The 15,981-nt window shown below is 35.6% G+C and overlaps 1 protein-coding gene across 5 annotated transcripts in view; it reads left to right on the top strand.

Moving 5' to 3' along the window:
* Positions 1-2,729, top strand: part of ZNF326 (zinc finger protein 326) — a 33,465-nt gene extending 30,736 nt beyond the window's left edge. For 4 of the 5 annotated variants that reach the window (XM_054555446.2, XM_024248180.3, XM_054555518.2 and 1 more), the window contains one exon: positions 1,561-2,729. In XM_054555446.2, coding sequence (XP_054411421.1) covers positions 1,561-1,899 — 339 coding nt within the window. In that variant the 3' untranslated portion in view covers positions 1,900-2,729. 5 annotated transcript variants of the gene reach the window in all.
* The last annotated feature ends 13,252 nt before the right edge of the window (positions 2,730-15,981 follow it).

Here is a 15,981-nt window from a genome sequence, read left to right as displayed (position 1 = left end):
AAGAACCCCCATTCTGTATTGATGATTAACTCTAGTGACCTTTTTCAATTGCTTTCTGCTTTTTTATATGTATCATTTGACACTGTTGATCTATCACTTATTCTTGAAACTGTCTTTTATCAGGTAGTCTTTTTACTGTCCTGGGTTTCCTCCTGCACCAAGTGTTCCTTCACTTTTTTTTTTTTTTTTCGAGACAGAGTCTCGCTGTGTCGCCCAGGCTGGAGTGCAGTGGCGTGATCTCGGCTCACTGCAAGCTCCACCTCCTGGGTTCACGCCATTCTCCTGTCTCAGTTTCCCAAGTAGCTGGGACTACAGGTGCCTGCTACTAGGCCCGGCTAATTTTTTGTGTGTTTAGTGGAGACGGGGTTTCACCATGTTAGCCAGGATGGTCTCAATCTCCTGACCTTGTGATCACCCGCCTCAGCCTTACAGGTGTGAGCCACCGTGCCTGACTGTGTTCTTTCACTTCTAACTTCTGCTGCCCCCATGTATAGTGTAGGCATCTTCATAGAGTTTTTATTGCAGCCCTTTTTTCTACTTAATCCACCAGTCCCACCCTGGCTTCACCATGCACTGTCTGCAAGCAGGCAGTTCATAAATGTAAATATCTTATTTTGAACTCTCCTCTCTTTTGAGTTGCAAATTTATAGCTGCCTGTTAGACATCTAGATGTCTGAAGTTATAATTATATATATTAATAACATATATACACTTCTTGCCCTTTTCCTTTCCATTAGAATAGTGATTGTAATTTACCTGTTCTGTGAATAATGTCACCACATCTTTTACATTTCCCTGGTCTGGGATATTAGAGTAGCCTCCTCACTAGTATTCCTTCTTTTGGTTCTCTACTTCATCCTACACATTCCTGTATCATTCATCTTAAAGGGTACTGCCAGTCTTAATATTTTCTTGCTTAATAACCTTCACTGTTACTTCATTTCTTACTACATTAATATAGCCTTCTGATATGGTCAAATTGATATGAGATTTGATCCAGATATATAATTGAAGTATTAAAATAAAATATTAAAATAAAGTTGTACCTGTGAATGTTTACTGAGAGGTTTGTCTACTTTTTAAAAGTAGAAATAAGGCATGGTATCTAGTAGATTAAGCAAGGTACCTGATTTTCATTTGAGTTTTAAAGAGATTCTGTAACATTAAATACTCATATAATTAAGTAAAATGTAAATCTTTGCATCATCCCTTTTGTTTCTACCAAAAATCACACTTGCCTTTGTCATGTATATATATATATGTGTGTGTGTGTGTGTGTGTGTGTGTATATATATATGATTATTTAGAAATACTGTTAAGGGGAAAATATGACCTTTAAGCATTTCAGTTATGGAGTATAAAGTAATGGCTTCAGTAAATTATATGCTCACATTGGTATGAAATGGACACTCAACAAATACTTAATGAATTTGTTATAATTTACAATGAAAAGTTTCAAAATGGCATTTATTCCTCATCATATGCCAAGTAAAAATTTCACTTGCTAGATCATGTAATAATGAATGTGCTGATTTTGAAAGCCATTTCTTATGTTTTTAGGGTGAGAATCCTTTTGAAATTCAAGACCATTCTCAGGATCAGCAAATAGAAGGAGATGAGGAGGATGAAGAGAAGATTGATGAACCTATTGAAGAAGAGGAGGATGAAGATGAGGAAGAAGAAGCAGAGGAAGTGGGGGAAGTGGAGGAAGTGGAAGAAGTAGAGGAAGTAAGAGAAGGAGGAATAGAGGGCGAGGGAAATATAGAGGGAGTGGGGGAAGGAGGGGAAGTAGGGGTAGTGGGAGAAGTAGAGGGAGTGGGGGAAGTAGAGGAAGTAGAGGAAGAAACAGCAAAGGAAGAACCTGCTGACTTCCCTGTTGAGCAACCTGAAGAAAATTAAATATAAGGTATTAGATTTAAAAGGAGCTTTACATTTCGGTTCTAATGTAAAAAAGGGTAAGAAATTTAATAGCTTAAAATATGAATTAACACCCATGTTGCATGCATTCCACATATTAAAATTTGTTTTATATAATTTCTAAATGTTTAACATTTGTTTAATAAAATGAAGGTAAAACTATTTTAGTTTAATTTTTATAGCTACCAAACTTAGATCCGATAAATTGTTTGTATAATTTTTAAACTTAATTTTTATTACTTTATTGGTGTTAAGGATAACAAATGTGTATTGTTAGTATATCTATTCTAATCATTTTATCTTAAATGCTGCTCTTGGGAGTGAATATTCAAGTGTGCATCAATTTTTTAAATACTTACCCTAGAAGATATAAACTGGGCAAGTATTTTGTGCTCTGTGTATTTTTTTACTGCATTAGACATTGAATAGTAATTTGCGTTAAGATACGCTTAAAGGCTCTTTGTGACCATGTTTCCCTTTGTAGCAATAAAATGTTTTTTATGAAAACTTTCTCCCTGGATTAGCAGTTTAAATGAAACAGAGTTCATCAATGAAATGAGTATTTAAAATCAAAATTTGCCTTAATGTATCAGTTCAGCTCACAAGTATTTTAAGATGATTGAGAAGACTTGAATTAAAGAAAAAAAATTCTCAATCATATTTTTGAAATGTAAGACTAAAATTGTTTTTAAAACACATTTCAAATAGTGAGTCTGAACTGACCTTATTTATACTCTTTTTAAGTTTGTTCCTTTTCCCTGTGCCTGTGTCAAATCTTGAAGTCTTGCTGAAAATACATTTGATACAAAGTTTCTGTAGTTGTGTTAGTTCTTTTGTCATGTCTGTTTTTGGCTGAGGAACCAAGAAGCAGACTTTTCTTTTAAAAGAATTATTTCTCTTTCAAATATTTCTATCCTTTTTTAAAAATTACTTTTTATGGCTTATATACCTACATATTTAAAAAGAGAACATGAGCTTGATAGAGGATCTATTCTTAAATAATTTATTTTCAAACAACCATCTATTTATGTCACTAAAAAGTAGTGCTCTTATTTTTTTCAGTCTTTACTGTGGCCTCTTTTGAGAGTAGGGTCCGTATTTTTTTTTTTTCTTTTTTGGGACAGGGTTTCACTCTGTCACCCAGGCTGGAGTGCAGTGTAGCCTCAACCTTCTGGGCTCAAGTGATCCTCCAACTTAGCCTCCCAAGTAGCTGGGACTGTTAAGTGTGAGCCACCATGCTCAGCTAATTTTTGTAGTCTTTGTAGAGACGGGGTTTTACCATGTTGTCCAGGCTGGTTTCGAACTCCTGGGCTCAAGTGACCTGTCTGTCTTGGCTTCCCACAGTGCTGGGATTGCAGGTGTGAGCCATCACGCCCAGCGTAGGGGGCTGTATTTCAGTGAAATTAGAAAAGTTTTGAGGCATCGAATGGATAAATGTATGGATATATCAAATTGTAAGGTATTAAGTGGGTGAATGTATGGACATTTGTAGAATCCCACAGATAATTTATCTTTTTGTATAAAATAAGGCTTTTAAAACTAGACTTTCTGAACCAATACAGTTTTTTTTTTTTTTTTGAGGTGAACTAGGTTTGCCTAGCTTTAAGCTAGTAATATCTAATAGATACTTGCATCTAATTTTAGGGATTTGGTGCCAAATAAGAGAAGGGTAATTGAAGACTAGAGAAATTTGGATACTATCTAGGAGTCTGTATTTACTTAGCAAGCTTTTGAAAGCCTTTTTGCTTAGGAGTTCAAATTTTAAGGATAATAGGACTTGTTACCCTCTTATTTCTCCTTTATTTAAAAATATTTGTGGAAGGGCTAAGGTAAAAGAATAATAAATTCCTCTAGGTTATTAGTATTTGGTTCTTTTGATACTAAGCTGAGTGATTTTTTTTAAAACAATGTCTCTGGTAGTCTGAGATATGAAACTTTTGGAAAGAAAACCATTATGTAACAGGAATCCTATGTAACAACTGGGTAAATGTTTTAGAATGAGAGATAGGAAAGAACATCTAAGTAGTAGTTTTTTGTGGGACGCATGAGCCTTTATACAGCCTAGCTAATTTGCAAGGTAATGATAAAAGTGTATTTTGTTACCGTGCTTAATTCAGAAATTCAAATTCATGTATTTCCTATTGGATAATTTGTAGACGGGCAGTTTACTTTATAGTCAGGTTAGTTTTTGTGATCCTTAGTGTTTATATTTGCATTGCTTTTGTAATAAGGATTTATATAAGATCTTAAATACCTTTCAACTTCTGTTTTCCAAGTATCACTTGTTTTCTCTATTACAAAGTGAGATACATAGTTCTAAATAACCAAAGAAATTTATTTATAACCTACACAGTTGTTTCAGCTACATGCCTAGGGACTATCTTGTATTATTTCCTATCTATCACTTCCTACCTACAGTCTATCAAAAAGTCTGTCTGTTCTGCTTCCAAAATTTATCTGCCGATTCTTCTACCTCCACTGCAACCAACCCAGTTCAAGTCATCATTTCTTATTAACTAATCTTGATTCCACCCTTACCATGATAGATTCAGTTTTCTACACTAGTATAAGCTCTTAAAAATGTAATTCAGATGATGTTAATCTCATGCTTTTTTTTTTTTTTTTTGTACCTATACAGTTAGAACTCCTTATCATGTTGATCAGACTGGCCTAGCTTTCCAACTTTATATCATATACCATTCTCACCAGCCATAATGGCCTTTTGTTACTTTTTTGATGAGTTATTTCCTACAAAGACCTTTGCATTTTCTTATTCTATAGCCTATACCCATCAGCTTTCCTTGGCTGATTCTTCATCCTTCAGGTCACCTTAAATGTTAGAAAAGGGGAGTAGTTCTAAAATGTTTGTAGAAATGAGGATTTGGGGGTACCAACCTAGATTTTACCAGAGCATATTCTTCGGAGGTGTTCTTTTTTTCTACTTTTTTTTTTTTTTCTTTAGGGTCTGTCTTTGTCATGCAGGCTGGAATTCAGTGGCACGATCATGGCTCACTGCAGCCTTGACCTCCTGGGCTCAAGCGGCCGTCCCATCTTAGCCTCCCAAGTAGCTGGGACCACAGACATGCACCATCACACTCAGCTAATATTTTTTTTGTAGAGATGGGGTCTTGCTTTGTTGCCCAGGCTAGTCTTGAACTCCTGGACACAAGCAGTCCTCCCACCTCAGCTTCCCAAAGTGCTAGGATTACAGGCATGAGCCACCACGCCTATCCTGGAGGTGATATATTTTTAACAAATATCTCACATGATTTTGAAGGTAGTGGTCAGTGATTGCACTTTGAGAACATTCATAGGGCCCTCATACAAATTTCTGGTGCCTGTAACTCTTCCCCTATCAAGGCAGGAGTTTCCACCCTTTTGAATATAAACATAGGTTTGGGGGATTCTTCATAATACTTTCTGAAAGCACTGGAATCTGTAACAGACCTGTGGGAGTCAGAAAATGGGGACTTTTCCCCCATCATTTAATACTTAAAACTATATTGGGAAGTTAATAGGAGTAGTAATTTTCCCATATAATAAGCTCACTCTTGTACATGTAGAAACAGAGAAAAGAACTACAAAGGTAAATGTTAGTGCATGTTGAAATGTATTTAAGAACTCTGTTTTTGTTGGCAAGATTGTTCTTATTGTAGAAGTGGATATTATCAGATTATTTTAGATGTTATTTAACATTTGATTTATTTACCAAATTGTCCTTACTTTGAATATAAGCAAACTTTTTTATTGTGGTAAAGTAGACATAGCATAAAATTACCATTCTAGTCATTTTTTAATGTACCATTTAGTAGCATTAATTACAAGCAAACTTTTTTTTTTTGAGACATAGCCTCACTCTGTCACCCAAGCTGGAGTTCAGTGGCACTATCTCAGCTCACTGCAATCTTTGCTTCCTGGGTTCAAGCGATTCTTGTGCCTCAGCCCTCCCACGTAACTGGGATTACAGGCACACACCACCATGCCCAGCTAACTTTTTTTGTATTTTTAATAGAGATGGGGTTTCATTATATTGGTTAGGTTGGTCTTGAACTCCTGACCTCAAGTGATCCGCCTGCCTTGGCCTCCCAAAGTGCTGGGATTATAGGCATGAGCCACCGCGTCTGGCATACAAACTTTTGATTACAGTTTGACACCTGTTGATGGACAGAAAATGGAGTAACCGTACAGGCAGGAATGTTCTAGTCTGTGTGACAGTTACAGTTCCTTTTATAAATAAACAATTTGACTTTTTTTGGTAGTTATGGTCCCTACCCTCAGTGCTGTATCTCTATTTGGTATTCGAACAAATCCAGGGAATCTGCAAGGCTGAAGGGCAGATTCTTGGCAATGGTAAATTCAGTAGGTCCTGCCACCATTTGAGGCCTCCTTGGAGACAGCCATACTAGTCTAATCTCTTCTTGACTTTCCCTTCTTCTTTCCCAGACCTCTAATTCCCAGAGGTCTGTTGTGAATTCTAATGCTTTCAGAAAATATTACGGAGAATCCCACAATGATAAAATTTCCCAGTTTTTGTTTTAAAACAAAGTTGAAAAATATTATATTAGGCATCAGGGTGAAGTGATGTTGATGGTGACAGATGGCCCCCTTGGTGACAGGGAGGTATGAAATAGCATGGAGTGTGGAAGGGTACTATAGGTAGCTTATTTATTAGATCAGTATAAAGTATAGATTTAAGAGAGTTAGATTAAAATGGCATGCTTGATTCAAGTCATTAAATTCTAAAGTTCTATTAAAATTGTAGAGGAGATACAATAATACAAATTTCAGCAATAAGGATAGATTTATAATCACACTAGGAAGACAAGAAGGGTGCGGTGAAATATTTCTAGAAGATACAAAACAAGGAATTAGATCTTGGTGAAACCAAGAGAGCCAAGGAACTGACAGCCACCTACAGATAATTAAAGAATTACCTCCAGTTGTAGAGACAGCTCTGAGATGGGGTGTCTGTAGTGTGCTAAGCCAGATTTTTCAAGGACTAGATAGTTATTCTGGTCTCTGACTCAGAGCTACTGGTCCACAGAATTCCTCTAAGCTAAAGCTGTAACACAATTTGATGTTTGCCAAATAAGGTGAGACTCACAGAGTATATGTGCAGAGCATATAATGCAGAGCATACAAATAGGGGCCATCGAAGTGTGGCAATGCCCTAGGTATATTGTGATTACCACAAGGAGCTTTATTCCTCATACTTAGAAAACAAGCAAACAAAGAAAAATCTGCCAGCTGTCTATTTCCCAATTTTCCTTCTGACTGTTCCTTTCTCCTTCCTCACACAATTAAAATGCTAGGTTTCCTGTAATCGCCATCTTCAGGGAATTTTTCACTCAAGCCCAGAAAATAAACTCCAGATAATGATACTGATAAATTTATTGGTTGGAAAACTGCTATCTGCAGGCCTCCCACTACCTATTTCTTAGTAGATTTTACATTTTTATAGGGTTGTAGAACACCAAAACAATATATGACAGATACTGTGTTTGGGCCTCAAAGCCTACCCTTTATATAAAAAGTTTGTTGACTCCTAGGCTCTCATTTGCAAGTAGACAAACAAATGAGAAACAGCAAATATTTAAGGAAAAGAGCAACATGAAAAATATACAGCAAACTTAACAAGCAGAAAGAATTCCTGGGGAAACAATTCAGGGGGAAAAAATGACCAAGTATAATTAGTATTATATGGAATAATAATTAGTACTACTTACAATAGTTTCATATGTAATCCTCATCATATTATATGTCATTATAATCTTCAAATATTTTAGAGGTTATTGTACTAATTTTAAAAATGCAAGTTGCTATAAAGTATCTTGGAAATAAAAAACAGTTATGAAAATAAACTCTGTTTTAGGCTGATTAGTTGAATAAACATGGCTGAGAATCAAATTACTGAGCTAGAATTTTGAGCTGAAGGTACTTCCAGAGCTTACAAGAAAAGATAAAAAAGATGGAAATTACAGTGAAAGACATAGATGTATCTCTTAAAGGCATAGAAAACCCAGAACACCATCTGTTTAAAAATTAAACTTCATGAGATTAAGAGCCATATGTATAGAGAATTCACCATTGAATATGCTGCATATATCACAGTGCCAGGTAAATACTATGCAATAAATATTTTTGAATGTATGTATGTATGTTACAGTTTAAATATATAGAGGAGTTCCAGAAAGTGAAAAAAGAAGTGAAGAATAGGAAAAAAGAAAATCTTCTGATGAAAGATTCATATTAGAAGTCTCCAGTGCTGAGCAAAAACAATGAAAAAGTCATACAGGATGAATACTGACAAAATATGTGTAATCCCAAGCTTAGGAGAAAAATCTCAAAATGTCTAAAGAGAAACAGTGTACCTATAAGGGGAAAAGAATCACATTGGTCTCAGACTTGTCATCTGTACATTGGAGTGCTACAACATACTGCTATTTTTGAAGTTCTGAGGGAGAACTATTTTGAATTTAGACTTCTATCTTGAGTGAAACTATCAAGAGTAAGGGCACAGTAAGGACATTCTAGCAATTTTAGAACATGCAAGGATTTCGGAAATTAACTCATAAAACACAATCTGCACAGCATGATATCAAATTATGTAAAGAAAAACTTGGTAAACAAGATATTGTCAAATTTATAATCATAGCTACGTATTTGAACACAGCTCTTAGAAATTGTCAGATAAAGAGTTCAAAATAGAGGAAACATTTTGAATTACATAGTTCACAAATTTTAATAGCTATAGAATATTTCTTTTCAAATGCCATGAAAAGATGACCATGAAGCAAAAACCACAATTTTTTTTGTTTGTTGATAGGTAGGAATTCAGGTCCATCCTGTCATCACAATGCAATGAAACTAGAAATTAGCAAGTGGATAGCAATAAATCAATTTTTAAAAATCAGACAAAAGAAAACACTGTCCTTGTAATGCTTGCATTTAAAAGGAAATAAAAACTTATGAAAGAGAATCTCTATTTTATTTAAGCAGTTCTAGATTATACAAAATGTTAAAACATCTCAATTTGGTCTCAGAGGCTAGCATAATCCTTATTCCAGAAAATTGTTCATCAAAGATAACTATAGACCAGTCTCACTTACGAACAAATGTAATTTGTTGAAACTGGTCATGTTGAAAAAACATGACCAATTAAATACCCCAAAATAATGTGTCATGGTAGAGTAGGGTTTATCTGAAAACTGCAACATGACGTATTACATAACTCAATCCTTTAGGAAATTTATTACTTTAACTTAAAAAGCACGATAAGCTTGATAGATGCTCGAAAAACATTTCCTAAGATTTAACACATTCCAGATTTAAATTTTTCAGGCTGAGAATAGAATAAAGCCTTTTTAACTTGGCTAAGGAGCAGGGAGGTCTTCCAGAAAGCTTCGTCAAACCTCTGCATTCAAGTCAGGATTAAGACAATAATGACTGTTGCCTATGCAACAATCATTTAACCCTAAGAAATAGAAGTATTAGGAAGAGAAAACATACTCCTTATTTTGAGCAGTGTGATTGTAGAGACAAACATCCAAGAGAAACAGTTGAAAAACTATTAGAAATGACAAAAGGTAGTTTTGTTTAATAGTTCACCATGAAAATCTGTACTATATAGAAAATCTGTATATAGAATATAGCATTGGCCAATTGGAAATGTAATTTGAAAATCCCATTTGCAACAAAACTTGGAACTGTATACTGTCTAAGAATAAACAATGGGAAAAATGCGAAATCCTTATGAGGAAAGTGATACATTTTAATGGAGGAAATAAAATGCCTGAATAAACACTGTGTTCCTGTCTGAAAAATATTGTCTATATGCCAGTTATCTTCAGATAATTCGTAAATTACCATTCCAATTGTTACTTAGAGTTAGTGGTGGCGAGAGAAAGTTAAAAATACCAGCTTCAGGAATATTGAAGTGTCCTTCTCATATATGTAAGTTCAGGTAGACAAGGCAGGACTGGTGTCACCCTTCAAGGTGTCAGAGACTGAAGCTCCCTCTATCTTGTTACTTTGCTGCCTTTAAAACCTTATCTTTGGCCGGGTGCGATGGCTCACGCCGGTAATCCCAGCACTTTGGGAGGCCAAGGCGGGCGGATCATGAGATCAGGACATCGAGACTATTCTGGCTAACACGGTGAAGCCCCGTCTCTACTAAAAATACAAAAAATTAGCTGGGCGTGGTGGCGGGCGCCTGTAGTCCCAGCTACTCGAGAGGCTGAGGCAGAATGATGTGAACCTGGGAGGCAGAGCTTGCAGTGAGCTGAGATCATGCCACTGCACTCCAGACTGGGCGATAGAGCGAGACACCATCTCAAAACAAACCAACCAACCAACCAACCTTATGTTCAGTCGTCCTGTGTATATTCCAGCCAGTGGAGAGGGAGAAAAGGACTGTTCCCAGAAATTGTACCTACTTTTCTACATGAACCTCATTGCTTAAAGCAGCCACATGAATACAACTAGCTTCCAGGATGGGAATTGTGTTTATTCTATATGGTCATGTTCCTAGGCAAAAAAGCAGGGCTTCTATTAGAGAAAAAGGGGAGAATGGATGTTAGCGTATATTAGTGTATTACTAGAAGTATATACCACTTAAGTTTATTCAGAAACTCATATGCAAAGTAAATAACCAAGAAATTTGTCTTACATGAGGAACATTTGACTTATATTTCTTACTACAAACATACAACAAAACTACAATAAGTATATCAAAGATAAATACATCAATGAAACATTAAAGAAACAAACTCAAGTAATATGTAGATACATAGTTATATGTTAAAATCATGGGTAAAAGTCCAGGCACAGTGGCTCATGCCTGTAATCCCAGCACTTCAGGAGGCCAAGGCAGGTAGATCACTTGAGGTCAAGAGTTTGAGACCAGCCTGGCCAACACGGTGAAACTCCCTCTTTACTAAAGATAGAAAAATTAGCCAGGCGTGGTGGTGCAAGCCTGTAATCCCAGCTACTTGGGAGGCTGAGGCAGGAGAATCACTTGAACTCAGGAGGCGGAGGTTGCAGTGAGCTGAGATCGCGCCACTACACTCCAGCCTGGGTGACAGAGTGAGAACCTGTCTTAAAAGAAGAAAAAAGAAAAAACAAATCATGGGTAAAAGAAAAGGAGCCTATGAATGATTAAAAAAAGAAAAACAAAAAAACCCACAACTACCCAAGTATGAAAACAAAATGTAGGAAAAATCTTTTCTAATTTCAGAGTGGAGGTCTTTCTAAGCGAAATATAAACCCCAGAAGCCGTAAGGAAAATTTTTGACAAATTTGGTACATGAAGAAAAAAACCGAAGGGTGAAAGATACCATTAACAAAGTTGAAAGAAGAGTAATGGGGTGGGGGGAATATTTGCAATATGTATAAGAGTCAAAAGAGTAAATTAAGTCAACAGCTCCAATTTATCAACCATTACCTTGGTAAATATGAAAAAGAATTATAATAGCCACTGTTGGTGAGGAAAACAAAACAAGCCCTTTCCAAGATGATCCATGGCTGTATAAGTTGGAGGACAATTTGGAAGTATCTAGCAAAATTGAAAGTGTACATACCCCTTAATCTAGCAATCCCACCTGTAAATAGCTATGTATTTGCCAGAAATCACAATATCTGAAATACACACGAATGAAAAGATGTTTACATCTACTTCATAAAATGTAAAATGCATTAAGGCTAATGCTTTTTTTATTCCTATAAGAAAACGTCAAAAACAAAAAAAGTTTACAAAACAAATACCACCTGGATGAAAGTGATGGTAACAAGCCATCAGTTGTCAGATGCATCCAAACACCAAAAATGATAAAATGTGAAGGCAAAAAGTTTTTTTTGTTTAAGAATTGATGAAACAGGATATAGCTATAAGAATGGTCTTTGCAGCATTATTTATAATAATGAGAAATAGGAAACAAATTTAACAATAAAGGGAATAATTAAATTATGGTACGGGCATCACAATTGAATACTGTAGCCATTAGGAAGAATGAGAGATCTCTCTGTTTTGACTTGGAAAAATCTCCAAGATATATTAAGAGGAAAAAAGCAAGTTACAATATAATATATAGTATATATTAGAGTTTCACTTAGGAAAAGTGATATATATGTATATATGCAAGTATACAAATTCCAAACTGTTTCTACAGGATGCATAGAAATAAAAATACATTTGCCTAGAAAAAATGTCTGAAAGGATATATAAATAGTGTTTACGTATGAAGAGGGAAGTTGAACTGGGAGAGTGGGGACTTTTTTTTTTTACTCTACCAATTTCTGTTTTTTCTTTATTTTTAAAACAGTAAGTTATAATGATATGGTACATTATAATGTAAATGTTAAATCTGGAAAATGTAGAGAGGTATAAAGAATAAAATTAAAATAACTAGAATTTAACCACCAAGATAAATAGCGCTATTAATAGTTTTTGTACATTTCCTTATGATCCATTTTCCTTTGCAAGGAGACACATATTGATACTGTTTCTTGAGCTAAGAGAAACAGGAAGAGCAGGTTTACATGAGGAAGATGATAAATCAATTTTGGGACATGTTAAATTGGCATTGCCTGTGGGACGCTGAAATTGTGTTATCAAGTAAGCAATCGGATATATGGGTATGGCGCTTAGGGGAGCTCATGATCAGCTTAGAGTATTAACGCTTTCTCTTTCAAGTGAAGGATTTTAATATTCATGTGTCTGACACAAATAAAAATGTAATTCCTTGGGGCAGCATAGTGTAACACAGCTTATTAGCCTTGGGATTTAACGAACCTTCCTTACCTGCTGTTCCCCACTCCTACCCGAGCTGTACCATCTTTTAGTTCTGTCCATCTTGGGAAAAACATTTTAGAAAAGCCTCTGTTTTCTCATCTATCACATGAAGATAATGTTATCTTCCTTGCTAAATTGTTAAAAAGATTAAATGAATGTAAATAAACACCTAGCACTGTCAAGGGTGCCTGGTTGGCCCCTTAACATTTTAGTTTTCCTATTGTTACTTAAACAACAACAACAACAACAACAACAAACAGCTTATTTGTTTGTTCATTTTTAATTAGAGATAAGACAAAAAGAAGTATTGGCCTGGTAAATCTTTACATGAAGTTAAGGCAAAAACATTTTTAAAATTCATTTTGACCTTGTTTTGAACTTTCATAACATGTTTTGAAGATTACACTATATCCATTTGTTTCTCTTTAAGGTTTGCACAGACCTTTGGTTAAAATTAACAAAATCATGACCTGATAATTTGGTATAATTGAAAGGAAATAATTTATGAAGTTCTCGTAAAAGAATCAATCACACTTATTCTCAATGATTTTTTTTTCATTTGACATCAAAGATCCTCAACTTACAAGGACATTAATAACCTGCTAATAGAGCTTCAAACTTAGCCACCCCTAAAGGGTTAAATCACTCTATTCAAGTGGGGTTTGAATTGCTTGTCAGTGCTGAGGGTCACTATCATGGTTAAATGACAGATGTTTTCCTGAAAATCCCTTGTATCCTTTCTGGTGATATAAAGTTCAGTGTCTGCAACAACAGGGTGGCGTTCTTTAATAACTGTTAAATTTACTCTTTAGAGACTTTACAAAGATGTCCTATTGCTCCTGGAGGACTCCCTTGACACCCAACTCTGCATTTTCTTTTTGCATAATGCCTACAATTTAGAGCCACCGGGCTCCTTGTTGTATAACTCCTGTGTCCCTAGTTCAGTATAACCAGAATACTCATAAATCTCCTTTTCTTCCAGTAGCTTTCTGCAGCAGCTGGGGTATGACAGTGATGTCCCTGATCTATAATTCCAGACAGCCCTAGGGTGAACAGATAAACCAATCCAAAGCCACTACGTCAGATAAAATGATGTTGTTTGCACAACTCAGTGCCCTCAAGAGATAGTCATGTAATACTCCCAATTTGTATTCTGCATAAAACTCCCTTTACAAGTTATAAACTTCCTATGGGGAACAAACGTATCCAGCTAAAAGATGCTGAACATATGACTATATAATGTAATTTTAAACTCAAAAGGAGTGGGCTAAGCCTTTTCTATCCTAGAAACTGAAAGCTATACATAAAAAATCCTGTCTAAGTATGACATTCTTCAATTTGGAATTCTAATTAAGCAATGTTTTCCTGAGACCCTGGGCTTCATACATAATGTTAGGAATATAACTGATTAATATAAACATATGAATTGTACTTATGATATTTAAGTACTTTCTTCATAGTCATCATAAAAAATTTGATTGTTTTATTATTTGTATTTTATTGACTTATAGTTGAGGCATCTAATTAAATGATTTCCATGGTCACATTAATTACATTGGAGAAACCTTGATTAAACCATATATTTGTTTTTATTTGCATGGTACTTCCTAATTCTTCTCTCATTCTAGATCAGGGATACTCAGTCTTGGCACTATGTGGCCAAAACTGGATAGTTCTTTGTTGTGGGAGGTTGTCCTGTGCACTGTAGGATGTTTAGCAACATCCCTGGTTTCTACTTAATAGATTCCAGTAGCATACAGCAGTGTGACCATCAAAAATGTTCCCAGACAGTGCCGAATGGGAGGCAAAATCACTCCTAGTTGAGAACCACTGGTCTAGATATATTAAAGGAAATTAGGTGTGGAATTTGAACTAACTTAGAGCAAAATTCTAAATGTTCTGTTAAAGGTATTAAGATTTTCTTAAAACAAAACAATGCAGTTTAGATTCAGCTGTTCTAGGAAGTATTCCTGGGTTTTTTCAGCCTTCTTTCTCTATATTCACCAGTAACTGTGAGCCCCCTGACCCCCTGCTTACTTCATCAGAATGTGCACAAAAATGTGGAGATGTTTCTTTCTCCACTCTACACTGTGGTCCTCTGCTTCCCAGAAAATTCTTGTGTCACTCTTTTTTCTATCTCCAGCTTCTAGCACAGTGCATACCACATAATAGATGCCCCAGAAAGGAATTCGTTGGATGAATGAATGCTACAGCTATTTTTTTTCTTTTAGATGTATCATCTATAAATATATAGACTTTAAAAAAATGTGTGTAGGGATTTTTATTTTGCTTTCTGGTATCTCTTTAATTTGTATAAACTTGTATAACTTTGTTTTCTTGAAGCATTATTTATTCATCTTACAGATATTGGGTGCTTACTATCTGCCAGATACTGATGCTTGGAGCTAAGTATATGGTTATGAACAAAACAGATATAATCCTTGTCCTTAGGAATCTTAAAGACAATTAGGAGACAACTACAATTCAGGAATGACCTACTTACCCAAGTCTATCTGACGACACTGATTTCCAAACAAAATTGTATAAGGCCTAGAAACTGCCTCTAGATACACTGTACATAAGAAACATGCTCTGTAGACTTCATGGGTTTCCCTCATGCTTCAGAGATCCCAGATTATTTCTTCTAACTTCATCCATGCTTAAAACCCCACAGGAGAAAATTCGTGGTAACGGTGGTGGTGTATGATTGTTAGGAAGTACAACACATCTTCAAGTAATATTGTTTTGTTATAATATTGATGAGAAAACAAACACTGATTCCTGGCTGGGCCATTGTTTTTGTGGAGTTTGCATGGTCTCCCCATGTCTGTGTTGGTTTTCTCTGGGCACTCCAGTTCCCTCTTGCATCCCAAAGCTGTGCATACTAGATGAATTGGAGTGTCTAAAAGGTCCCAGTCTGAGTGAATGAATGCATGTGTGTGAGTGTGCCTTGCAAGGGAATGGCGTCCTGTGCAGGATGAGTTCCTGCCTTGTGTCCTGAGCTGCCCAAATGGACTCCATTCACCCACCACCCTGAATTGGAATAAGTGGGTTGGACAAACAAATGAATAAATGAACAAATATAAATTTCTATCAAAATCAAAATTTGTAAAGTAGACAATAATCATACAAATGCACAACAATAAATGATGCGGTATGGAAGTACTCAGCAAGCCTGCCATATTTGTGATTGTTTTTGAACTCCGTGGTGGGAGGAGGTGGTCCTTACAATTTTTGCTCTGCAAACGTGTTCCTTGATTTAATCCACCAACACT

Source organism: Pongo abelii, chromosome 1, assembly GCF_028885655.2.
Source record: "Pongo abelii isolate AG06213 chromosome 1, NHGRI_mPonAbe1-v2.0_pri, whole genome shotgun sequence".
NCBI classification, from domain to species: domain Eukaryota; kingdom Metazoa; phylum Chordata; class Mammalia; order Primates; family Hominidae; genus Pongo; species Pongo abelii.
This window is presented reverse-complemented; position numbering and strand designations above follow the sequence as displayed.